This window comes from Lonchura striata, chromosome 10 (genome assembly GCF_046129695.1).
Source record: "Lonchura striata isolate bLonStr1 chromosome 10, bLonStr1.mat, whole genome shotgun sequence".
Taxonomy (NCBI): Eukaryota; Metazoa; Chordata; class Aves; order Passeriformes; family Estrildidae; genus Lonchura; species Lonchura striata.
The window spans coordinates 18,763,993-18,789,090 of NC_134612.1; the positions used below are offsets into that span (position 1 = coordinate 18,763,993).

Below are 25,098 nucleotides of genomic sequence, written 5' to 3' on the forward strand. Positions count from 1 at the left end.
ACGGCTGCGGGCTGGTTTCTCCGGAGCAGGGCGTGGGCGGGGGCTCTCGGGGCTCCTGGCTCCCCGTTTCCAGCGGCAGAACCAGGGGCCAGTCCGGCCGCGGGCGCTGGCCCTTGGGGCAGCAATGCGGGGCGGGGGAGCGGGGATGCCTGCGCGCCAGGCCAGCGGGAGCCGGCGGCCCTCTGGAAGGACGCGGCGACCTCAGGACTTCGCAGGGCGAGCGCGGCCTCCTGCCCGGGCGCGCCCCCGGCCCGGCCGCTCGCCGAGCGCAGCCGCCGAGCTGTCCTCGCCCGGCCACAGACTACAACTCCCAGTGCGCTCTGCGCGGCAATGTAATTCCCGCCCCCGGCGCGCGGGCCTCCCGCCCACCCTGCGGAAGCGCATGCGCAGTGGCGGGGCGCGGGCGGGGCGCGCGCGCGGCGTCTCTGCAGTGCGCGGGGGGGGCGCGGGGCGAGGGGGGGCGGCGCCGCCATCTTGGGCGCGGGGCGGCGGCGGCGGCGGCAGGTGAGGCGCTCCGCTCCCCTCCCCGCCGGGCTGCGCGGCCCCGTCCCTCCTCCCGGCGGCTTCCGGCGGTCGGGCTCGCTCTGCGGCCGCGCCCGGGCGGCGGCGGACCTGCTGCGGGTGACGGCTCCCTGGGCGCTGGCTGGGGGCTGGGGTCTGCAGGCCCAGGGGCGGCTGCAGGGTGGGGTGTCCCGCCGGCCGACCTTGGGAGGGACGCGGGGTGCTCCCGGAGCCGGGAGGGAGGGAGAGATCGGGGCCACCCGGTGGGCTTTTCTTCAGCTTCCTCTGAGGGGGTGCTGGGCGACCCCACCATTCATTCGTACGTTGCTTGTGGCTCAGGGCAGCTCTTCACAGCTGTTAATTCGCTCTCCGGCTGGAATATCTGTGTGGCAGCCCTGCGGTGCTGCACCGGGGAGGGTGGGGACAGGCTCGGGCTGTGTGTGGCACAGGAAGGCCGGCACCGATGCGTCAGGTCAGCCTGAGCAAAGGTTTTCTTCAGTCGGATCGGGCTGGAACTTCACCGAAAATTATTTGCCTGTTCTACTGATCCAAACGTGAATTAGCTGGGTCATGGCTTGCACTCTGCTTCCTCCCTGGAAAACCTGCTGAGGCAGAACGCAGCGCTGCTGATGCCGAGCTGCTTATTCTGAGGTTTAAAGCAGGCTCCTCTCCAGCGGCTCTTCTGGATGTATTTCCACATCCATTCTTCCCAGGACTAGGATTTGGATTCAGTAAAACTGAACTGCCTGTGTTTATCAGCCAGTGCAGTTGACTTCTCTCCCCACTGGGAAATGACTTGCTTTTGATGTAGTCTCTCCATAAGCTGTGTGAGTGCACGATCTGTTTTCTGCTTGCTTTAGTATGACAAAGCTGCTATCAAATTTTAGCCTCAGGCCGCCAAAATCTGAGCCTGGAACTTGCCCAGATAGGTGAGTCTGGACGACTTATGTGGCTTGGAAGTCTCGGTATTGCAGGCTTCTAACTGCTCATGGTGTTGTTTGGTTGGGCAACATTTACTTGAATGCTGTCAGAGCTGTAGCTACTGTTTTTTCCTATAGTAAAAGCTCTATGTGTCCCTGTGAGTTTTGCTTGGAGGGACAATCTCAAATCTGTAGAGATGCTGCCAAACTGTTACATATTTTTCCTGTCAGAAGGGAGGCATCACTCCTCTGCTGTAGGAAATGCCATGTTACTGACATCTAGTGACAAAGATACCTGGTGTTCTTTGGGCTGCAGAGTGGCCATGTTCCAGGGAGAGCACTGGGCTGTCTTTGAAGGGTATCATGGCCAGCTGCTTCCTCCTCCCAAAAGAGCACAGTTCTGGCTTTTGGAGACTTGAATCTTGAAGCTGTGAAGGGTCACATCTTGAGTTCTTTGAAAAACAGGGGACTGGACATGCCTTCTTGTTTGATACTCTTTTTTTTTTTTTTTTTGAGCAACAGTCACCAAACAAAACAGGCTTTATAAAGAAACTTCCTGCAACCCTAGTTAAACTTTTCTTGCCTCATCCCTGGATCAAAAAAGGTCGAGTCAAGACTGACTTACGCAGCACAATGTCTTGCACTGGTTTTCTAAGCTTATTCTACTGAAGACCATTAGAGTATTTGAAGGCTGTTCCTGGGGCCAACTGGAGGATGGCCTGTGGTGCCAAAATATAATTGGTTTGTGAGGCAGAGTCTGCTTCTCTCCTTTAGTGAGTGACCTACTGAGTCAAAAGTTACTGGCAAGTCATGTATTACTTTGATCTTGGCAGGAGGTCAGCAGCTCAGCTAAAAGCTTGCAGGCAGAGGCACAGAATATGAAATGCAGTTATCTGCTCTCCAGTAAGAGTAGTGAGAGAAAAGCTGACACATCAGGGCACCTGGACCATTAATGGTCTGCAGAATACAAGCTCTTACTCAAACTCCACTCTGTGCCTCTAACCTCTTCTGTTAGAAGATGCATAGGAAGCAAATCACTGTTCAGGTTTCTAGCTCAAGAGTGAAAAGCCAGTTGTTCAAACTGACTTTAGAAATGCTTTGGTAGAAGTAGAAAAAGGCATTGGAGCCGTTCACATCAGGTTGGGCTCAAAATATTGCTGAGAGGTGTGTTAAATGCTGTATGTGTGATGTTTTACTGGAGTAAGGGAGCTTCTTGTGTTTCCCTGTGTCAGTATTTATCTCTTGTTACTCTTCAGACTGGCTGCGTGCAGTATGGCACGCAGAAGTGGGCTGTAGGAGGAGAGCCTGGTAAGAGAACGTGCTTCTCTTCCTGCCCACTGGTTATGGGGATTTGTGGGATTGTGCTTAAAATAGGAACAGTTTCTCTGAAACTGATGGGTTTATCTCAGGAGCTCTTTAGCTCAGGGTATGCCCCTTAAGTAAATTATGGAGCCTGTCTTCCCCAGGATGAAGTGATTGTAGCTACTCTTCTTTAAAACCTAGAGCAGCCCATGGCCTCCTGGAAAGTGGCTAATGCAGCCATCTAAGCAAAGCTTAGGTGCTCAGATTAGCTGGTGGGGTAATGGCATTGTTTTGAGCCTTAACTCTTGGGTTGATAATGGCTACTGCTAGCTGAAAGATGTGTTTTCTCAACAACTTCAGTTTGCCAGAGCAGCCTGACTAATCCCTCTCCTACTTCAACTGCTGTCACTTGTCCAAGATCATACTGATTTCTGGAATGCAGAAATGGTTGCAGTTGGTGATTTGCCTTCAATACCTCTCCTGATTTCTTCCTGGATAAAAACTCAGTAGCTAATGTACCTTGAACTGCTTAGTTAGATAAGCTCATTAATGCACAGAAGTCTTACTTACTGTTAAGTCAGAACCCAAACTGTCTTTTAATAGACTACTAAAAGGGTTGGTTGCTTTACACCAGCTTACTAACTGACTTGTGATTGCTGTTTCCTGGATGTGCTGTGTAGATTTGAGAAATCATCATTCCTGTTTGCATTCAGACTGAGTGATGTCTGTGCTGTAGGAAACTTTCAGCCCCTAAATGGGAGTGACAAAGTCCAAGTAGCTGAGTCTTGGGCTCACTACTGATCAACTTGTGTTTATTTGTACCCTGTACTGCATGGTACAGGATGAAGCTCATGGCCTGTCTCACAGTGGGGTTGTGGCCAAAAGGGCTCTGCAGGTTAGCAGGAGTCCTGACATCTGCTCTTCCAGCCTTGGTCAGTGGCTGGTTGAAGATTTACTTTCCCCACCTGTAGTGCCAGACTCTTTCTGGACTGTGGTAAGAGTATCACCCACACAGCTGGCTTGGGAAAATAACATCTAATCCCAAAGTTGCCTCCTAAAATGAATGGACAGATGTGCTCACTGGTGATGCTGCTGGTGCTCATCAAATCCTGGCGCAGCTGGGGTGATAATGTGAAACTGTAGTTATGTTGTTTCAGGCAGCCTAAGAACTGCTGCAGTCACATTGCTCCTGAGCAGTTATTCTTGAGCTGCTGTGTCACCACTGCACCTCTAAAGAGAGGACACAGAGGATTTGCTGAGCAGATACCATGAGAGCAAACAGGCCTGGCTTAAGAGTTCTTCAGCTTTGGCTTACACTGGACTTAGAGAAGCTGGCATGGAAGGATACAAAGAACTGTATTTGTGCTTTCCTGAGGCAGAAATACCAATATACCCAAAATTTATGGTGACTCTGGTACAATTAGGCTGTAAATGCATTACATTGCTAGTGACACATTTCTTTCAGATAGTTCCTAATTATTTTGGAGCTAGGACAAGTACTTCTTGCCTTGCATGTGAAACTGGAATTACTCCAGTCGTGTTCCTTTTACCACTGAAGAAAATGACTAAAAATTCACTGTTTTGCCTAAGCAACAAATTTGAGCAGATCAGCTTGCTTGTTTGTTTATTTGTGCAAATACAGTTATAAAAGGCAGAGAACTCTTTCAAAGTTTATGGTGTAGGTTGAAGCTACCACTGCCTGCTGGTGCAGGGAATGGTTAGTGGTCTGTGTGGTGTCATGTGAAAAACCTCAGGTTATGGGACAAAGGTATTGGAGAAAATAACTTCTTTTAATATCTGTATATCTGGGATCTAGGCTGCAATTCAGCTTAGTCTTTCATAGGCTAATGAACAAATGACTGATACTGCAGTTGTGTCTTATTGCTGGTGTGATGCTGTGGCTTCTCAATTAGAGAGACCATGGAAGGATGCTCTGAACAGAAACTTCAGCATTGGTACTCTGTGCAGTGGTGATTCTGAAAGAGTTGCTGCAGATAAACAGCTGCAGAGGGAACAAACTGTGCTGGTTAGTTGATTCCTTACGTGTGCCTTGTTTAGTCTAAGAAAGCTCTGTGCTGCATGTTGTTCATTTTCCTACAGCTATTTTAAGTCAGAATTGATGAAGTGGAAATGGAAGAGGAAGGCTGGGCTCTCACATGCTGCAGGACAGAGCTGCTGTATCTCCACTTGATAAATGCAGGTTTAGTGCCTCATCCCACTAGGTAGCTCCCAGTCCAGCCACTTGGATCCCACAGTATGTGAAAATGACAGTCCAGCAACAGGATCCCTGCCTGAGCTTGTGCTCCTGACTTCACCCATGCATTCCAAGTGGGTGGCACACTGAAAGGATGAAGTCTGACCTTTGGAGAGCCACCTGTTTTTAGATCAGACCTAATAAACAGAGCATTTTCCATCTATGATAGAAACAGTGGACAAAAGCAGTTTTTCAGATGATGTGCTTTATTATGTCTTTATCTTTCTCTGGACTCTCTTGGTTATAGTCTGCAGCTTACCTGCTGCAGACTGACTTCTGGGGCTTCCAGCATCTCCTGGTTGGTTGAGAGAGGTGTGCTTATTGCACATCCCCTGCCCAGTGGGAGCACTGAGACATGATTTGGGGCAAGTATGTGTGATTCTTAGAAAAGCGCATGTTACCGTATCAGTCACGGTAGGCCCAGCTAATCCTGCTGCTTTTCTCTTATGTAACTACTGAAATGCATTAAAATCTTTATCCCAGCCTTTGTTTTTATACATGTACTTTTTTTAAAATTTGGTGTCTTAATGCTAGAACTTTGCCACAATTGCTCTAAAGGTACATTTTAATGCTCTCATCTTCACTTGAGTAAAAAGGCATTCTGAAAAGTCATTTCCATGTAATCTTAACTCCTGGTGGGTTTATAAGCACGTATGCAAGTGTGTGGTCTGTCTATGATGTTCTTTATGCTCCTTTTCTGTTTATGGGTTGAAATGGAAGTATATAGGAATGTGAACACTTGGCAAGAAGGTAGGAGGCCTTAGGTATTTGTAGGAGCTGCATTCCGATGTTACATCTACCCTAGTAGCTGCTTGAAGAATGCAGAGTGCATTGGGAGAGGGCTGTTGTTACTAAATTAAAGTGATTAGTCACCAACTGGTGTGAATTCAGCATACATGTGGATTATCCCTGTACCTTAACTAGAATAAATCCATACACATAGTAAGTAGAAAACAGCTACCAGTGTGAAGCAGGTTGCCATATGTTCAAGCTAGTGAAACAGAAGGAGTGAAGCTGCAAAACTCTGAAAATGCAGCTGATGGATCATTAAACCAAAGGTTTCAGCTAGAGTCATCTTGGTTTCCAGGCACTTCATGGTAAACAGTGGAAGAAATGGTGGGCTTTGCTCTTAAGCTGTGTCTGACACTGAGATATTAGGCTGAGGAAACTCATTAGCAGTGTAGAGCAAACTCCCTAGGAAAGGCTGACTGGAGAGGAGCAGAATGAGTCATTGAAAGCTGATTGAGCAATGCTTTCTGAGTCATGTTGCTAATGCACAGGGAGCAGATGAACCCATCTCCTGTGCTGGAGTTTTTATTCTGAGGCCTTCTGATTCCAGCAGCCATGAGTCACTGAATGTCAGTCTCAAATTAATTTCAACCCCTGCAGTTCTTAACCACTGCAAGTACTAGGATCTTTAACTTCCACAGCTGATCTGTAAAGAAAACTTAATTATTTTAAAATATATGGAAGATTTGCTATGTCCGAACTGTACCACTAAAATCCTCATTCTAGTTAAAATGTAACCTTGAAATAGTTGAAAGGAGTATCTGTGAAACTTGAAGCACAAAGGAGGATCAAAACAAAGCAGGCTTATTTTCACTGCAGCCGCTTCAAGGAGAGGCATTGTCATCTTGAAGAGCCATTCTTCTTGCTGAGCTTTAAGCAACTTTCTTTTACATTCTGCCCTTTGTATAGCTTTCTGCTCTGTTCATAGATCTCTGGGCTACTTACTCCACCCCTTGAGTTTCCAGCTGTGTGTACATGCTTCCATTAGCTGATGGAAGTAATTCTGTGTGGAGAAGGAGTATAGTCACTCTGATCTTGTGTCTTAGAGGGATGTAATGCAAGTTGTGAATGAAAGACTGGAATGTTGTCCATGTTTCCTGAACTCCCATCATGGGCAAGCTTGGTGAAGGCTGACAGAGCAAAGTTCTGCACCAAACAGAACTTGCTGGAAGTTGTGTTGGTACCATTGTGCTGTCTATGCTTGTGGTGCCTGGAACTCTTCAAGATGCTGAACTGCAAAAGTTGAGCAGACCAAGAGATATCTGCTTAAAATTGTGGTAAATACCTTGAATAGTTGAGACCTCCTTGTTCTCTGATGCCATTGGATGGGAGTGCAGCTGGAGGTTTATACTGCTTGTATCCTTCAGCTACTGCAAATAACTGATTGGTGGATGGTACAGTTGGGTAAGTGGCTGGTACAGTTGAGTAGGTGGCTGGTATAGTTGGGTAGGTCAAATAAAACTCTTTCCTTATAGTCACCGTTTTTAGTCCATGTGACTTTGTTGGTACCTGAAAACAGGTATCAACCAATTACCAATTGTCTGACAGAAATCATTAGATAAATTGGACTTAAATGTGAATTCACGTTTAAGTTTTAGAGATGTAGTATTGTGGGTTCTTTCAGATTTGAGATGAATCATAACTCATATGGAGGCATTCTGCTGCTACATGTGAAATAATGCTTATGCATGTCTCAGTATGGTTGGCTGCCCATATAAAACAAGCAGTCAGAATGCTCCTGATCCTGTGGCCAATCTGTAGTAGTAGGGAAAAGTACAAGCTCAGGTGTTAACCAGGGCCTCACGTAGCACAGAGAAGCCCCTTTCTGATTTGAGCAAGTTCATTATCGAGTTGTTTTGCCAGTGTAGTACAGCAAGCACATATCAGCTGGCAGATCTCTGCATGCTTCTGTTTTGTACCATGCAAGAATTTGCAATGAGAGCACTCCTGGTCAGTAGTCGTGGGATGTGTGTAGATATGAGGGTATTCAGAGTAATAAGGGCAAAGTGGATCAAAGTAGACCAAAGACGTGCAGAGGGGACTACAAAATGGCACCCTAAATCCAAGAAACACAACTGTACAATGATGCATATAGGAGGTGTGTGGATGAAGTACCAAAGGCAATTCTGTAGCTCTGCAATATGAACCAATGCAGCTCTTAAATGTGTCAATGAAGGTGGAACCAGGTGCTAACTTTACATGGACACTCTGAAGCTTGAACTCACCTCCTGGGATGTTTTGTATAAGGAAGAAGCCAAGCATTGATGAAGAATTTTTGAAGACTAAAAACCTTTGAATCATAATTATCTACTCCATCAGACATGCTTTTACTAACATTTAAGACGAGGAAGCAGTTGACTCTGCTGCCTGGTACTGTGATACAATTAAAAATGCTGATTTTTTGCCTGTAACTTCAGCAAAGCTGTTAAAGAATATGTTCTAGACTAACATGAGAAAGCATGGCATCATTATTTCAGACAACATTTAAACTTTGTAGATCTTCCTAAGAGAAGGCTTTTCATTTCCAATGCAAAGCTTGATCAGCAATCTTCTACATGTTTTATAATAATGCAGTAAATACTCAAATCGAGGCTTTGTCAAAATCGACTGGTTGTCATGCTGGCAAAAGTCTTTGTCTTGTATATGCTGCATGTCTGATCCTGTTGCTTATCAAAGCAGACATTTCCTTTATACTAAAAATAGTGAAACAAATAACTTAAGCAGCATTAAAACCCAGAGGGAGATTATTTTTTTTTTTAAGACTAGGATGTGCTTTCTAGGATTCTTCTGGAAAGGGTTTGTAGGATTCTTATGATCCAGCTTTGGCCAGTTGCATAAGCTTCCAGGAAGCTGCTCTATACAATTCAAGTCTTAAAGAGATTGCAAGAACTCTTCATCTTTGATTGCAATAGTCCATATCTGAATGTGGAAGCCAGCACTGTAGAAGTCTGAAAACACATTCTTTTTTCTTATCTGGAGTGAAAAAACTAGTAAATAGGAAAGAATTTTCTGAAGTGGGCAACAAGTTGCTTTCACTGTTATAATGTTTCTCATTTTTTTAATTGTTTGACCTGTGTGAATGACCTTGCAAGTGTTTCAGCATCTGCCTGTCTTGTTGGGCAGTTGTGTTCAATTCTCCATGTTTTGGGTTTCAGCCCTGCATGTTACCTCTCGGTGGTGTTTTCATGCCTGTTAGGGCTGTGTGTGCTTTGTGTAAGTACCTGTGGGTCTGTGGTACAGCCATTTCTTTAAGTCTGAGAAATTTGGTTTGTTCAGTTGACCAGTGGGATTGTCTTCTGCTGTGGGGATGCTGCCCCTACAGTTTGTAGCCTTGTTCACAAAACAGTGAGGAGCCACAAAAGGCTTTTCTCACTCTAACTACTGGGAATCTTGGAGCTGCCTATGTCTTCACAGATTTGGTTACAGAGACTTAGAAGTAAATGAAATACTTGTATCCCAAAGTTATAAACTGTTATGGATGGGAATGGAAGCAAAACATATTTGAAAAGCTGTTCAGTGCTAATTGGAGTCTCAGACATGAAATTATGTTGGTGACAGTGCCACAAGAAACCAGTGACAAGTGGCAGAAGGCAGCCCATTAGTAGCCAGGGATACTTGACCAGTAGAATGGGGGAATAAAAGCCAGAAAGCTCGCTACAGAGCTTTGGGAAAACTGCTTGTGTCTTTCTATTTTGACTTAACTGACTTTTGGGCTCTTTTTTTTACTATTAATGAGCAGGAGCAGCCATCTGGAAGCTGAAGACCTGTGGCAGAGAAGTATGAGTAGTGTTATTCTTTGAGGACTCACTAGATTTAAAGTTTCTTTTTTGTCTTGCTGAAATTAAAAGTAGTGGCTGCACTATAAACCTTGGTTTAGCACAGAACTCAAATCTGCAGTTCTTCCTTCAGATGGGCAGCTACTGTAGTTTATTTGGTGTAACTTCTAGAGGGTACATTACTCTTGATAATCCAGAAGTCTTTTATTCTCTCTGATGTGTGCATTGTTTTTGTAGTCTCTTTTTTTCCTGACCTTTGAGGTGATCCAAGTCTGGGTCAGTTCAACTTTGTCATTGCAGCGTTCCTGTGCAGACACATATCAGTTCACTGTCAGCATCTGTCTCTAGGCTGGCCTCTCCCTATCCTTTTTACCCAGCCCATACTAGTGGGTGTAGGCTAACCCGCCCAGAGAGCACTGTGGAGAGGTTGTTATCTAATGCTCTGCAGTGCCCAAACGGAGCAGTTCCTGTGTGATCATCCAAGACCTGCCCTGTCAGGGTTGTAGTTCTCTTCTTGGGGCTAAGCCAACCAAGCAGTTGCTGCTTGTGGGTATTATGAATTTGACCTAAGTGAATATGAGTGCATAAGACTCCAGGAATGGGATTGGTGAGGTAGCTTTCTCCAAAGCAATCTTCCATTGAAGAAAGAGAAAATTAGCAGTTTAGGAAGGTAACTTCTGAGGGACTGTTTCTCAGTTCAAGTGAGCCATGACTGTGACCACTCCAGATGGCTCTCGGTTTGGATTCTGAAGTGTGACTCGATGTGGCTGCTAGGGACTATCAAAGGTTCTTACACTGATGTGTAAAAACTATATAACAGTGGTAATAAACAGAGATGTACTTGTTGCTAGGATCCCTCTGTCGTGTGGTAATAGGCTTGGTGACATGTCAGACATTTGTGTGAACTGCAATGTAAAAAGACTTAGGAATTATGGCTGATTAGTATCTCAGTCTTTAGGGAGATAGACACTTTATAGTAGAAGTAAGAGGTCTTTGATTTTCTTGTAGTTCTGTGTGTTTTTTTGTAGGCCTGTGTTTTTTCTCATATTCAGGAGGTATGTTTTGGATACTTGTCCTTGAGGCTTAATCTGTTTGTGCTGATTTTTGGAATGAGAAGTAAGAAAGCTTCTATTTCAGTGCCAATTTTGAGTATTAGTCCTGGCTACAAATTGTTTTTGTATAGCCTGCTTAAATATGCTCTTTCTTGCTTCAGATATTAAGCAACATGGGAAGTGAAGACTAAAGTTCCATCATGATCGGAGGCTTGTTCATCTATAATCACAAAGGAGAGGTTTTAATCTCTCGCGTCTACCGGGATGACATCGGGTAAGTGCTTCTGTTGCATCCCCAGTTTTTGCATTTTTGTCTCATTTTGGTGCAGTAAATAACACAGGGCTGCTTTGTTCTGCATTAGCTGTGCATGCATGTGAGACTGCAACTCAATTTTCTGCTCTAGGCTTAGCTTAGAATAAAGAAATTTAAGCCCTGGTCACCTACAGTGGAGGATGGCCTGCAGCCAAACCTGGGACTTTATTTTGGATGGTGGGGATCTGGCCATTACTCCACATGCTTCAGCAGCATGGATTGCCACTGTGCGAGCCTAGCTCACTGTAATCACTAAAACTGTACAGGAGCAGTAGTGTGAGAACTGTCTGCCACACACTATAGCCAGGGTTCTGAATTAGTTTCAGGCACTGATGTCTAACATCAAGTACAGACATGCAGAAGACTGTGGTCTTGGAAAGTTTTATTTGCAAGCAATCTCATAGCAGCCATGGCTGTACTGCTACAACTGGCTTTCTGTCCCCCAGCTTTGTATAGCAGCCTAGTATGGAAAGCTTACATTCATTGGGTAACTAAAGTTGTGGGAAGTCTTGAAAACCTTCAGTAGATTGTAGGTGTCTTGTTGCACTTCCCCCAAGCGTTATGATGCTCACTTAGACTGGATCTGTGTAACCCTTAGGCTTGCTAGCTTCTAGAAGGCATCTTAGTAAAAATGTGGTGTCTTGTAGGCAGTGATAGTGCTGCTTGTTCTGAAAACCTTAAATTCAAGGGTTTTGTGCATAACAGTACTCTTTCTAGTGGGTTTTCATTAGTGTCAGGCATTAGTGGAAGTTAGTAATTAAGTTGGCAGAATTAAGACAGAGCTAACAGAGGCAGAGCTGTGGTAGGTGCTAATTCAGAGTTCAGCGAGTGAGAGCCTTCAGGCCAATTTAGGAAAAGTAGTTTGTACCAGGTCTGCACAATGACTAGTGGTAGGATGTGCTGTGAAATAACTTGTTGCCATAAATTACAAAAAACAGTCAAGCCAGTCTGCCTTCAGACTACTCTGGTCTGAAGAGTATGTCCCTTCTGGTTATGGATTGTCTAGTGGAGGTTAAAAGTTGAGGTAGAACTCGTAGTATCTAGTCAAGGCTTGTACTGTTTCATTAAGGGAGTATTCAACATAGTGTCTGTAATGAGGCTTCACCTAATAAGCTTTTAAGCTCTTGGCTTGTTTTAGGTCAGCTAAGGCGAAGTAACTCTTCTAAGGTTGACTGAGTTATTCCAGGACTTCCACACCTATCTGAACCAAGGAAGCATTGTATTTCTCAAGCAGAAAGCCAGTGGCTATGATGCTTTGCCTCTTTTCTACTTTACAAACTCTGTCTTCAATACTTGTTAGCTGAAGCTCTTCAGAGCAACTCATATGACAGGACTGACTTTGTAAAGCTGGTATCACAGTGACTGAGTCAAGCCAGTCTGGATTATAGGTAACCTTGAAGAATATTTCACATGGGGGCTAGGGACACTTTAACTGCAGTTTCTGGCAAAAATATTTTGTGGTTTGCAAACTTGAAACACTTAAAAAACTGTTCTCAAACTGATGTTTATTCAAGAAGGCCTTTTGATTTAAATGGCACTATGGCTGTAGAGATGCAAACTAGGTATTTTTAATATGATCTTCTATTGCTTTTGCTTTTTATCTTGGCTCATTTCTCTTACAGAGTGAGTGCCATATATTCAGTACGTGATAAAGTACTTCCTGCTGGCTGGCCAGACAAAGCTAGAAAATGGGATTTCCTGCCTGATCCTATCTTAACTTTTTCATTTGGCAGAGTGCCAAAATATTCCAGTGTTTTCTCTAGTACTTGAGGAGTTGGTCTTCCTTTCAGTGAAATCATCTGTTCGGTTGTTGTGAAAGTGTCAGTCTTGTGACTTAGGTGGAGCTGGGGTTGGCTGTTAACCAAACTTGCTCCCAAGATGCTGGATTTCTTCTCAAACAGGCCTTCAGTGCTGCTTTCAATTTTTTTTAAATGTGTAGCCTTACACAAAAAGTTGTTATAAAATGGCTATATCTCATCTTGTGTAATCAAGAAACTGAGAGTCTTTCCATCTCCTAGTCTGAACATTCGCATTAATGCCAGGTCTGCTTAAATTTTTTAATATCCTAACCCTCAGTAGGAGTTAAGGAAAGGAATAGCTGTGATACTGTAGCTGGTACTCAACTTTGTAGGAGTTCTGTCTCTAACCAAACAGCTGAGTGATAGACTTCTAGCATGCCATACAATTCTTAAATGCTAAGCAGTAGTGCTGAGGGCTGAATCCACCCTGCTTGTTGGTAAGTAGTTGAATAGGAAAAGAGCATAACTGCTCCCTCTCTTCATGAGTGATTGACCCATAGGACTCTTTAGTCTTGGCCGTTGCCTTTGGCATTCTGAAGCCTCAGTTTCTGAGCTGGGAGATATTAAAGATCATCTGTGGTTATGAGAACACCTCCCCTTGTAGTTTAAGGGCCTTAAAAAGCACCTAGCTCAGATGTAATGACCAAAGTGACAAACAACAAGGATATCCTTCTTTTGTTAAAGGCAGAAGTACCACAAAACTTGAACTTTCTTTGCTTGCAACTTAGAATGGCTTTAGTGCATGTAGCGCATCTGTCCATATAGCAGCTAGCTGCATGTATAAGCAGCCTTACTAAAAAAAAAAAAAAAGGCAAAACACCATGCATATAATTCAGGATATCATGGAGGGTTCTGCTGTAATTTTCAAGTGCCTCATTCTTCAGTGACTTAGTCGTTGATGAACCTACCTGCGTTTAAGAATGCAGCTGTGTAATAAAACTTCAGCTATTTGAAACTGAGCAGCTTACATGACAAACTGCATGCACTTTAAATGTCGTAGGTGTTTGGTTTCTGAGCTTCTAATACATCACGTCAGCTTTGTGGCTCTTGATCCTTAAGGAAAAAGTGCAAGCTGGATAGAGCAGTGTCTAAATCTGTAGGATGTGCCCTATCTCTCCAGATGTGCTCCAGCTCTATCAAACTTGCTGTATTTCCTGTTGGCTGGACAAAACCAGAAAGCATCGATCCAAACATCGTCAAATGGGAAGTACTGTCACAGAAATTCCCACCCAGACTTGTAGCCCTGTCCTGAGGCAGACTGGGAAGAAGATACTTGATACTCTGCTGTCCCCAGGTGATGCCTCTGATTGAGGCTTTGGGGTTTTTCCACACCAAGGCCTGCTACCTATATTAGCAGAGCAGACTGTGATACAGGTGCAGTTCACCTGGACTAAATGCCCAGTTATCCCTAAAGTTCAGCCAAACACAAATCTGTCCATGCTGACAGCCTGACCATGGCATGTCAGTATTGTACCTTGTGAGGGCTTCATTGCTGCTGTAGCTTGTTGCTGTCCATCCAATACCACCTTGGCCTTTTGTGCCAAGGAGCAGGGGGAGGGGGTGCTGTTTGGTCTCTTCTTATCTCTTTGGATTCATTGTGCCTTGTGTGTGTGTTTCTAACCCTTTCTCTTGTTGCTGTCACTCCTCCTTTCTCCGCTGGCGCCATTTCTGTCCATCCCATCTCATTGGCTGCTGTAGCAATAGGTAAGAGACGCGTGGTAGGCCACAACTGGCACTGCACAGTGGGCACCTGGTGTGCTAGCAAAGCCTCCCTCACCTGAGGCTTCTCCTCTAGCTTGCACCAGTCTGGTGACTGGTTCTGGTGCTACTTTTAGTGGGTTAGAACTTGAGGCTGGGAGGGCTAATGCTCCAGAACAAGCTGAACTTTACTTGCAAGGCTTACTGGAGGGGAGGATTTGGGCTTTTAGATATTATTTTATAGTAGATTAAATTACTTTCTTATAGAAAAACTAAAGTAGAAATTAAATATTAATTTAACTCCAAATTGCAAACTTTCTGGAGCAATAAAACCTGAGAAGTATTCAAAAGCCGGAATTTTGCTTATGGGAGTGTGTTTACTGATGTAACTTCTACATATGTCCCCAGACCTTCAAAGAGCAAACACCTGCTGTGGTAGCATGTGTTCCTTGGAATATCCTTTGTTTTCTAACTTGGAACTGTGTGTTGGATTGTTGACAACCCTCAGTGCCTACAAGCATTTGTATGCCTGTATCCTTGCTTGCAAGGATGATATTTACTGTCTGCTCTCAAACGTGTTTCTGCATAATCAGTACCATGGCCTTGATGCTGCAGTCAAACCCCCTGTTCTACAGTGTCTGAGAGTATGAGTAATAAAGCACGACTAAATGAGTCTTGGCTTTGTGTGTAGACTGTTGCTTTAAGTTTTGGTCTTGTATATAAAGCACTTGGACTTCCTTCCTGTATTCTCAGGATTGGTGGACTTAATTTGGGAAGTTTATTCTGACTTTCAGTTACAGGATAAGGAGACCATTGTGCAAGAGCTGGCATCCAGAATGTCACTTGGACTCCTTGTGTAACAAGGAGGGCTTTTTCCCCTGTTGCTAGTGTATAGACAGTTTGGATCAAAGAGGGCAGCACCTATGGACAGCTTGCACAGCAGTTTTTCAGCACTGGGACAGAACCCTTGACTGTAAATGGTCCTGGAACATGCAATGCTGCTGAAATGTTGCACTGTGGGGACTCTTGAGTCCTGATGCAAGACACCTGTTCTGAAGCAGAGCAGTCTTGAGGTGACATGTAACTGGAAAGCAAATGGTGATCCTAATCCTCCTGCTGCTTTGAGCCTGTCCTCCAAGGTGTGTGGGGTATGGAGGCGAGCTGGATCTGCGAACTAAAGCTCCTTTCTGGAGTGTACCTGGGCACTGACATCTTTTGGGTGGCCTGAGCAAATTTTGCTGTTTTTTCCTTGGTTATATGTCTGGGAGCAACTGCCATTGACACGTATCTTGGGAGACTACAGCTTGCTTTGAGGCAAGAGTGTGAAGGCCTGGGCATGCAGAATAGACAATAATTAGGTGTTTGGTCAAAACTGGACTCTCTGAGCCATACATTGCTAATGTGTTTGTTTCCAGCTATGACAGTCAATTGGGAGTGCTGTCAAAATTAATTGAAGGGAAGGTTTCATTGCCATCCTACTCCAGATGGAGGCTTGCTTCTCCTTCTGACTACTGTTACACTGTGGTCTAAAGCTCCCTAGAGACAAGTAGCACTCTCTCTCCTTGAACTTGTGCAGAATTTAGTGTCTAACTCTGCTCAGAGCCTTCACTTGCTGTCTTAGAGACATTCCCAGGCACCCTCCCTAGGTGAGCTTGGTGTGTGTAGTTCAGCGTCTGACCATAATGGCAGAAGCAGAGCTGTGCAGCCAGCTGGTTTCGCATTCACTGTGCTGACTTGTTTTTGGTGGTGCTTTCGTAGGCGCAATGCCGTGGACGCCTTCCGCGTCAATGTCATCCACGCACGGCAGCAGGTGCGCTCGCCTGTCACCAACATCGCCCGCACAAGTTTCTTCCACGTCAAGCGCTCCAACATCTGGCTGGCTGCTGTCACCAAGCAGAATGTCAATGCTGCCATGGTATTCGAGTTTCTTTACAAGATGTGTGACGTGATGACTGCCTACTTCGGGAAGATCAGCGAGGAAAACATAAAGAACAACTTTGTGCTGATCTATGAGCTGCTGGATGGTGAGATGTTTCCCTTATATACTGTGGCCTATTGCCCTTGGTCATTCTGAAATCCTTACCTTAGTATGATATAGTAATAACCCTTGAAGTATTTTTAACATGTGTGGCAGAGTTCAAAATTACTTGTTCAGCTTTCTAATGCCACCTGTACTGCAAATGTGAATGGTACCTCAAGTCCATAGCCTTGTGCTGATTCCCTTCCCTGAAATGTTGGGAGCCATGCACTTGTACAACTGAGACAGCAGGTACTGGAGCTCAGCTTCTGAGGGGATCCTGTGTAGATGTCACGCTTTCCTTACCCTGAGGTATATCAAGAGGACTGTCAGTAGCACCTCTAAGGCCAGCTGGTGCCCAGGTGGCTCTAGCAGTGTATGGAAGCAGTCATCCCAGGCTTAAGTTGATTGCCCCTAGTAAGTTGGCTTTTGGGCTCAATTCTGAACAGAAGGAAATCAATAAAACCCAATGTGTGCTGTTCCAGCCCTACCTCCCCCACTGATACAGCTTCAAATTTTGGCACAGATTAATAATAGCATCCCTTCAGCTGCCTGTGATATCTGCCTGCTTGTGGAGGTTGCCCTTGAGCTGCCCCTGTTTCACATATCATGAGGACTTTGTGTTAGTTACCTTTGAATTTGTTTTCCAGACAATGCGCCACACGTGTGCGTCCTGGGATTCTTAGCCAAGGATCACAGTGACTGATGTTTTCCCTGTTCCCTCAGGGCAGACCAAGATACTGCCTGTTCTCTGCTTTGGTCAGTCACTGCTGCCTCCTTGCAGGCACAGTGAGATCAAACCTGCCAGTGTGGTGTTGCTCAGTATCACATTAGTGGTCTTCTTTCCCCTCTAAATCTCTTGTGGGTTGTTCCCTTCCTCTTTGAGGGGAGTAGGTGTGTACTGTGCCCTGTGTTTAGTTAGCATCTGTTTCCCTCCTACATTCATCCTGCAGTGCCACTACTCAGCTGTTGTTTTAGGCTTTGGTTTTATTAGATCTTCATAAGAACAAAACCTAAAAAAAATGCTGCAAAGATAAAATTGCTGTGGTGTTGAAAAAATTCTCTATTGTCCCTTGGATGCTTTTGGAAAAACTCCTCAGTGTGCCCTGTGCAGATGTCTAGGTTAGTTGATACTTAGTCCTGAGATCTGGTTGTGTTTAAAAACTGGAAAATTCATAATTTACACAGCTTTCTATCACCCCCTCATCTCAGAAGTGTTGCTCCAGGAGCTCAGTGTAGCAAGAATTACTCTTTTCCTTGTTAAGGAATGCTACAGTAGCTTATCCAGAAATTTAGGGTGTAAGCAGTGTCTGTGTACTAATTGCCTCTCTCCTTATAGTAGCAGCCTAGTTGATGGGTTTATACCTTGTAGCTGTGAACTGACCTTTTACCTTTCTGTAGAAATCCTGGACTTTGGCTATCCTCAGAACTCTGAAACAGGGGCCCTGAAGACTTTCATCACTCAGCAAGGCATCAAGAGTCAGGTAATCAGAGAATTTGGGGTACAGCACTGTTCTGCTGGTTAATTTTTGCTAAACCTGTTTAAGAGAGTATGGTCTTAATTACTGTTTAACCATTTGACCCATATGGAAGGAAGGTGCCTGAATAGATTGAGAACACCCTTGCAGGGGTTTATCTCAGTGGCACCTTGTTCTAGGTGTCCCTGTACTCTGCTACCTCATGTTCCCTGGCACACGATAAGATGCAGGAGGAAGAGCCCAGAGCTAGGATAATGTCAGTCCCTTGCATGTAAATGTGATTGCTGGCTTCAGGCTCTGCTCTGTGTCAGCTTCTGAGAGGATAAACAAATGTACCTGCTGAACCAGAAGTAGCCCTTTTGCATGTGAATCTCACTGAACAAGTCTGTTCTCCAGAGCTGTCAGGATTTCATGCCTGCATTATAATGAAGTATTCTTCAGCCTTGTGAATCTTGCTGTGAAGTCAGGAAGCTCATGTTGCTCTGTCTCTGCCTGTAACATCCTTACAGGTCAGTGTCAGTACAGCCTGAGCCTTCTTAGGTTAGAGATGAGAATCTCTGCTGTGCTTTTAGCATGGTGTTAACCCTTACAACAAAGTTTACAAGGAATTAGAAGATAAATTTCTTGTTGGGAAAAAGATGGTTAGTTGGACTGGTTTGGGGAATGTATTTAAACTAATTCTAATCCTACTCCAAGCACAGCCCTCAAAATTAGGTTTCCTGTCTCATGAGCTTATGCTTAACCTCTAAATTTGAAGGAAACTCATAGTCTGTTTCTCATGACCCCAAGGAATCTTGCCCACCATGTCCATCTGACACAGCTGTGCAAGTCAATAATAAGGACTTATAAGTCAATAACTTAGCCTTAAAGTTAGTCCTCTCCCCTGCATGGCAATGAGTCAGGAAAAAAAAAGGTGTGAGTCCAAAGTGAGGCAGTCTGTGGCAGAGTAAAGCTTCAGCCTCAGCTACAAGCAGAAGCAAAGGGCTAAACAAGAACCTGCATGGTGACTGTTCTTGTTTACATCAGCAGAGGTCAGTCTCTGGAGGCACTGTTTCAACTCAGTTCATCAGCACTGATTTCCTGAGAATTCCTTTTTAAACTTTTAATCTAGTAGCAAGATTATCTACATTTCAAAAGGAGGTGAGAGAGAGAAGCTGCCCCTGAGCAACATATTTCTTTCTAGAACAGCAGACTATTTTGCAACATGGCCAGATGTGAATGCATCCGGTCTCAATCCCCATCACGAGTCCTAGTGTAAATCTCTGACCTTCTGCAGTCTGACAGTTTGGACAGTCAGCACTGAGGATAGCTGAATCAGCTCCTGTTCCTAGGAAAACTCAAAGCTAACCACCCCCCTCACTTCCTTCCCTTGTTATTTTTGTTTTTGGTTTTTTTTTTTTTTTTTTTTTTTTTTGCTTTTGTTGGTTTTAACAAACTTCTGTGCTTGTTTTTGTGCAAACCACTGTCACAGCATCATGCTTAATTCAACAGCAGGTTTAGTCCTTTCCTTACAAAGAGGAGTTTGGCTTTCAGCTTTACACAAGTAAGCAGTTCTTCTGCTCAGTATTGGAATTTTGTGCAGCCCAGTTCAAAAACCAGAATTAATCCATTGCAGGCATAGGATGGCAAGGGCACCACTTGAAACAGTACGTGCCATATTTCCTTGTCTGCTCTTTACTCTGGTCCTTCTAGCCTTCAGGTCCTCATTGATTTAGAGCCAGTTCACACAGGTACCCAGGGCCAAAATCTGGTTCTGAATCATCTGGCCTATCATCTGTGTTCCCTATCTTTGCCTAGTTCCTGGTGTTGCTTTCCTTGGGCTTGTGTACTGGGGAATTTAAGGAGCAAAATCCACTTATGGCAAACTTTCCAAACTCTACTTTTTGATTTTGTTCTCAAAGAAATATTGGAGGTGTACTGAGCTGCTGTGATCTGAATGCCTCCCTGTATGGCTACAGTGATCTTTCCAGAGCAGGTGATCTTGAAATGCAAGATCTGTTTTATTCGCTTTGAAAGCGTGTCTGAAACTGCTGCACTGCTTGCCAAGGAAAATACCTGTGTGTTCTGGGAATTAAGTGATGTGCCACACAGGTTTTTTAGGTATTGGTATGCAACATAGTTTTACTTCTAGTCCCTACAATTGAAGTAGACCACCACTCAAATGGCAGGACTGCAGGCTGTGCTAATGTCATATAGCAGAATTGATGAAGCCATTGACTTGAATATCCTCCTCCAACAGAGGCTAAATCTTGGTCTTACAGCTTGAGGTAGCTGTGCTTCATGTACTGTTCTCACTGTTAAGATGCTATCTGCATTTTTCCAGACTTCACTAAATAGATGTACACTATAATTTTCTTCCCTTCCAAGTTATTTCTAGGTGTGTGCGTTGGTCAACTCTTGGTGTTTCCACAAACTATAGATACACTTCAGTGCTGAGATGCTGGTGTTACTTTTTAAAGTGGGCAGAGGGCTCTTCACTAGCTGAAAGATCCCCGCTGAAACCTGCTGGTAGCTAGCTGTCTTTAACCTAGTCAGCATGCTGGCAGCTCAGCACAAGGCGGGTATTCTTGGGCCATTTTAGCTGATTTATTTGTTCAGCTCTGAGAAGCACCTGCTCCTGAGAAATTCCAGAGCCAAGTGTCTTCAGTGCCTCCCTTAGGGAATATTCCTGCTGGGTGGTCTCAACTTCAGCAGCTGCTTCCAGATCCATCCAGTCACTTTACAGAGTAGGTGTCAGGTCAGGGTACTGGTGCTGTTGCAGGAGTTGAGAATGTCATGACATTATCAACGTCTCTTTGGAAGATAGAGCACTGGGAATTAAATCTATGTGTTCTTCTAAAGCCTGAGAAAAGCATTGAACAAGACAGTGCTTTTTTTGTGGGACAGACAATAGAGGTATTTTGTGTACTGTATTGAGCACTTACTTAGGCAGTTCTCAGGGGAATATAAAACTGTCTCTTAGATGATGAGACAGTGCCGGTGCTTGCTCAGGAGCTGACCTTGTCTGTGGCAAGAGCGTGTGTGAAGCTGAGATCATGTACTGCCACCCTGTGGGCCTACTGCAGGGCTGCTGTGGAGAACCCACTTGTGTCTTGTGTAGTTGTTGTGGTGGAATAGCAGAATTAACAAGAATACCACTTTATACAGGACCCATCATCTGGGCATCTGTGGCATGATAGACATCCAGGATTTGCATTAGGAACACCATCATGAGTCTGTTTTGCAGAGAAACATTATTGGGAGTGGTATTTTGCCTCTCTCCCTCTGCTCCACGTTGCGTTTGGATTGTCAATAATGGGCCAAGTCTGAAAATTCATGTCACTACTTGGAGTACTGGGTTTCCTGCAGGGAGCTAAAGGTCAAAATCACTCATCTTGTTTGTGCTAATTAGCTACCTAATTAACAAAGAGCTGACCTGCTTTTTTCCTGTCCTCAGGTAGCCTTAAGCCTAATCTGCCTCTTTCTCCCTTCCTCCCTTCTCTTGCTATTGACCTGCTTGCCTGTTAACCCTGTCTACACTGCACTTGCTACTATACACGTACTTCTTGGCTTTCTGCGTGTGACTGGACCCCACCTCTAGCATCAGGTAGGAAATGTCTCTGTGCCTCTCAGCACAACCCTTGGTACTTTCCAGAAGTTTAGAGCCTGGGTGCTGTTAGATGCATTTTGAGTTTGTGTTGGCATGTAACTTTTATGACTGTAGTTATTAAGAAACAGGCCCTGGGGATGAGCTCTCCTGTGTCCCTGGGGTTTCATGTTGGATAAGGGTGTGAACTGCTACATCAATCCATGTTGAGCTTCTCTGCTTAATATGGATTTACGTGACAGTCTGAGATTATTTGAGTGCCATTGGTGGAGCCCATGCTTCCCTTTACTAAGAGTAGCCTAATGGACTTGCTAGCAAAAACAGAACATTCCCTGCTGTTGCTATGGCAAATTCTTGGTTAGACATAGAATTTGATGTTCTGAGGAGGGAATGACCAAATCATGTGAGGTGTCACAGCACCTGTGTCTAAGTGACAAAAACTTCTATGTGTAGTAAATGGCAAGTGTTTGCTCTTAGATTCAGAGCAAGTTTTTTTAGTCTTTGAATTTATTTAGAGGAATTTATTTGTATCTAAGGTGTCATTTCTTCTCTTCAGACCAAGGAAGAGCAGTCCCAGATCACCAGCCAGGTAACTGGACAGATTGGATGGAGACGTGAAGGAATCAAATACCGTCGCAATGAACTCTTTCTTGATGTGCTGGAGAGTGTGAATCTCTTAATGTCCCCACAGGGTAAGTAGGTGGTGTTGAGCTGGCATCCTTCTCCTCAGGGTTTGTGAGAAGTGACTCTTGTAAGCATTCTGAACTGTGATTTTCTCTAACCAGGTCAGGTTTTGAGTGCCCATGTCTCTGGCAGAGTGGTAATGAAGAGTTATCTGAGTGGAATGCCAGAGTGCAAGTTTGGCATGAATGACAAGATTGTCATTGAAAAACAGGGCAAAGGGACTGCGGATGAAACGGGGAAAAGGTAAGAGGTTTGGACCTGGTGACCACTTGCCACCAGGGACTCTTATGAAAGGGCAGCCCTTAATAGCTTTTCTGATCTGACAGACTAAAAGCTGGGTTTTTTCCTTCTCTTCAGATGGTACTGCTAATTTTGGGTAGAGTAGTTGCCATGCAAGCTACCATCCTGAAGGCTTCAATACAGAGGGCTTCTCTACAGTTCTTTAAGTATTAAGATTCAGACAGAGTTTTAAGTGTAGAGTTCCTGCACCTGGAAACACTTCCCCAAGATGGATTTTCCTAGAATCTGTATCTCTAGCAGTTTTGCTCAGTGCAGAGACTATCAATCATAAAAGCAGCAGCTGTTCTCCCAAGAAATAGTGAAAGAATCCCTGTGCCTGCTTTACCTGGACTGTTCCCACAAAGTAGAACAAAGACTGGAGAAGCCCCTCTTGCTGATTACAGGTGATCAGTGGTTGTGTGAGTAGGAAGCACATCCTTTATGAGAGTCCAGCTACCCTCCCTCCCAGCTGCACCTCAGTCAGTATCCACATTGAAGCTGAAAATAGCTCTTAACACCTCCTCCAGCTTTCCTGCTTGGGGTGAAGAGATAAAAGCAACGAGACTGCCACTTTCCTCTCACTAACCATTTGCAACTCATCTGTATTTCTCTTGGTTGTCTTTTTTTTTGTTTTTTTGCTGACCCCCAGTGAATTGGGAAGGTAGATAATCTGCTTCAGCTTTGTGTGCACTCTGCTCTCCCTCTGTCTCTTGCTTTGTGTGACTTGTGCATGTAACTTGGATCTCAGACACTTTCCGTGATGGTTCCTGTAAATGGAGCTGAGCTACTGTTTGCTTGTCTCTCAGAACCAAGCCAAGAGCTATCACTTCACTGTCACCTTTAAGCCATCTTTCCTGTACCTGAACTGAGCTAGTAAAATAGATGGGCCTGAGATGGCTGATGGGCCCAGTGAGGATTTACTCTAGTGAAAATATCAACTACACAGGCCTTAAAGAGTCGGTACACTGCCCCAAAGCTCCTGTGCCAACTGCCTTTGCTAGTAAATATGCTATTTTTTTGAGTTACAGAAGTAAGATGAAAGGGATTCTTGGTAGGTAGTTCTGTGATTATACAGGGGGCATCTCCAGCTTGGAGACATTACTATCCAGAAGCATTTAGTTATGAGGTGACCAAAAGGGACAGCCGCTTTTAGTTGCTTTTTGGGATCTAGCTTGTCACAAGGCCAACCCTGAGTAATGCTGCCTGAGACCTGGAGCAATCCTAGGCAGAAGGCTTTCTCAACTGTTTTGCAAAGAAACAGAAATCAGTTCACTAACATTGGTTGTCATCTGGGCAACAGATTAGGAAAGACTAACTCCTCCTTTTGAAACATAAACCACACCACTGGTGGTTGTGTAACTAGACAGCCAGTCAGCCTGGGGTCAGTCTGCTTCCCTTTGTGTAGGTAGTGGTGCTTCCTAGGACAACTTAACCTGCTGTAGTTCTCACACTGTCTTGGCATATTGGCATGGTTGTCCTGTTACTTCCAACAATTGAGGCAGCCTAGATACCACAGTGATACACTGCTGCACCTTCTCTACACTGATGCCTCTTCTGTTGCTCCTGCCTTCTGGTCCCTCTCAGTAGCTGAGGGGTTTTGGCTGGCCTAGGACCTGTATTTTCAGGAATTAGTACCTGGCACAAGTTCAGTGCTGGCAGTTTAGACTGGTGCACATTCATGGACAGGTGGTAATTCTTCAGATTTTTAGGAGAGATGTACAGACTTGTACATCACAATATCATGGTTTTGGCGATTTGGTTCAGAATCAAACCACCTGCTGGCAGTGTGGAAATGAACAGCTGTGAAGAGATTCCTGAACAGGAAGACTCTGAACCTGGCATTTCCTGGCTGTGTGGCAGTGGGATAGCTTTGTGGACAGGAAAGTGTTTCCTCTCCTTTGAACTATGCTGTGGGAAGACTTGGGCTGGCAGAGTTGCCTTTGCAGTACTGAGTGCTGCTGGCAGGCAGACCCAAGCATTGTGTTGCTGGCTATGACAGAAAGGTGCTCTTCTAAGCTCTCTCTTCTTTGAGGAGAGGAGGGAGAAAATTCTTTCAAACAAGCTTCCTGAAATACAATTTTTGTGGTGGTGAAACAAGGAAAGTCTGAGCCAAGAGGCTGCTGTCCCCTAAATCTCTCCCTGCCTCCCCATTTCCTGGACACCTGCGATGGCAAGATGCTCTGTAGAGTAGTTTCTGCCTGAACAGATTTTGACTGCACCAAGATACCAGAGCTGCAGCTTGTGCTTCTCTGTGTTTTGTGTTTTTAGCGGCAAACAGTCAATTGCCATTGATGACTGCACTTTCCACCAGTGTGTGAGGCTCAGCAAGTTTGATTCCGAGAGGAGCATCAGCTTCATTCCACCAGATGGAGAATTTGAGCTTATGAGGTACTGTGGGTGGAGGGTGAACAGGCTGGTGTTGGCATCTGCTTGCTGCTACAGTAGTGTTGCTGCTCCCAGGCAGACTTGCAGCCCTTGAGCACTTAAGAAATACACACTTACCACCCCCTTTTTAGAGTAGGATCTGTAGGGTGTCCCACAAATCCATCTGTTACAAATGTGGAAGCCCAGCTGTGTTTAGTTTTCTTTGCCACAACTATAGTGTTAGATTGGGTTTTCTTGCTTTTGAGCTTGTTATATCTGTTGTTTT

At 44.7% G+C, this 25,098-nt stretch overlaps 1 protein-coding gene across 2 annotated transcripts; it reads left to right on the forward strand.

Annotated features, from left to right (window-relative positions):
• The first annotated feature begins 421 nt into the window (after positions 1 to 421).
• Positions 422 to 24,942, forward strand: AP2M1 (adaptor related protein complex 2 subunit mu 1). 2 transcript variants are annotated; one of them, XM_077785713.1, is made up of 7 exons: positions 422 to 504; positions 10,756 to 10,868; positions 16,163 to 16,428; positions 17,823 to 17,905; positions 22,042 to 22,177; positions 22,271 to 22,412; positions 24,717 to 24,942. In XM_077785713.1, exons 2-7 carry the CDS (start codon positions 10,795 to 10,797, stop codon positions 24,925 to 24,927), a joined length of 912 nt encoding a protein of 303 aa, XP_077641839.1. In that variant the 5' UTR covers positions 422 to 504; positions 10,756 to 10,794; the 3' UTR covers positions 24,928 to 24,942. The 2 variants fall into 2 exon arrangements, with proteins under 2 accessions (XP_077641839.1, XP_077641840.1); XM_077785714.1 differs by lacking the exon at positions 422 to 504 and adding an exon at positions 1,349 to 1,430.
• The last annotated feature ends 156 nt before the right edge of the window (positions 24,943 to 25,098 follow it).

Bases quoted from the DNA above. Each gene is read 5' to 3' on its own strand.
- AP2M1 (XM_077785713.1), top strand. From the start codon at position 10,795: ATGATCGGAGGCTTGTTCATCTATAATCACAAAGGAGAGGTTTTAATC. The intron at 17,906-22,041 runs GTAATCAGAGAA...TCTTCTCTTCAG, and splicing joins AGCAAGGCATCAAGAGTCAG to ACCAAGGAAGAGCAGTCCCA. The intron at 22,178-22,270 runs GTAAGTAGGTGG...TTCTCTAACCAG, and splicing joins TCTCTTAATGTCCCCACAGG to GTCAGGTTTTGAGTGCCCAT.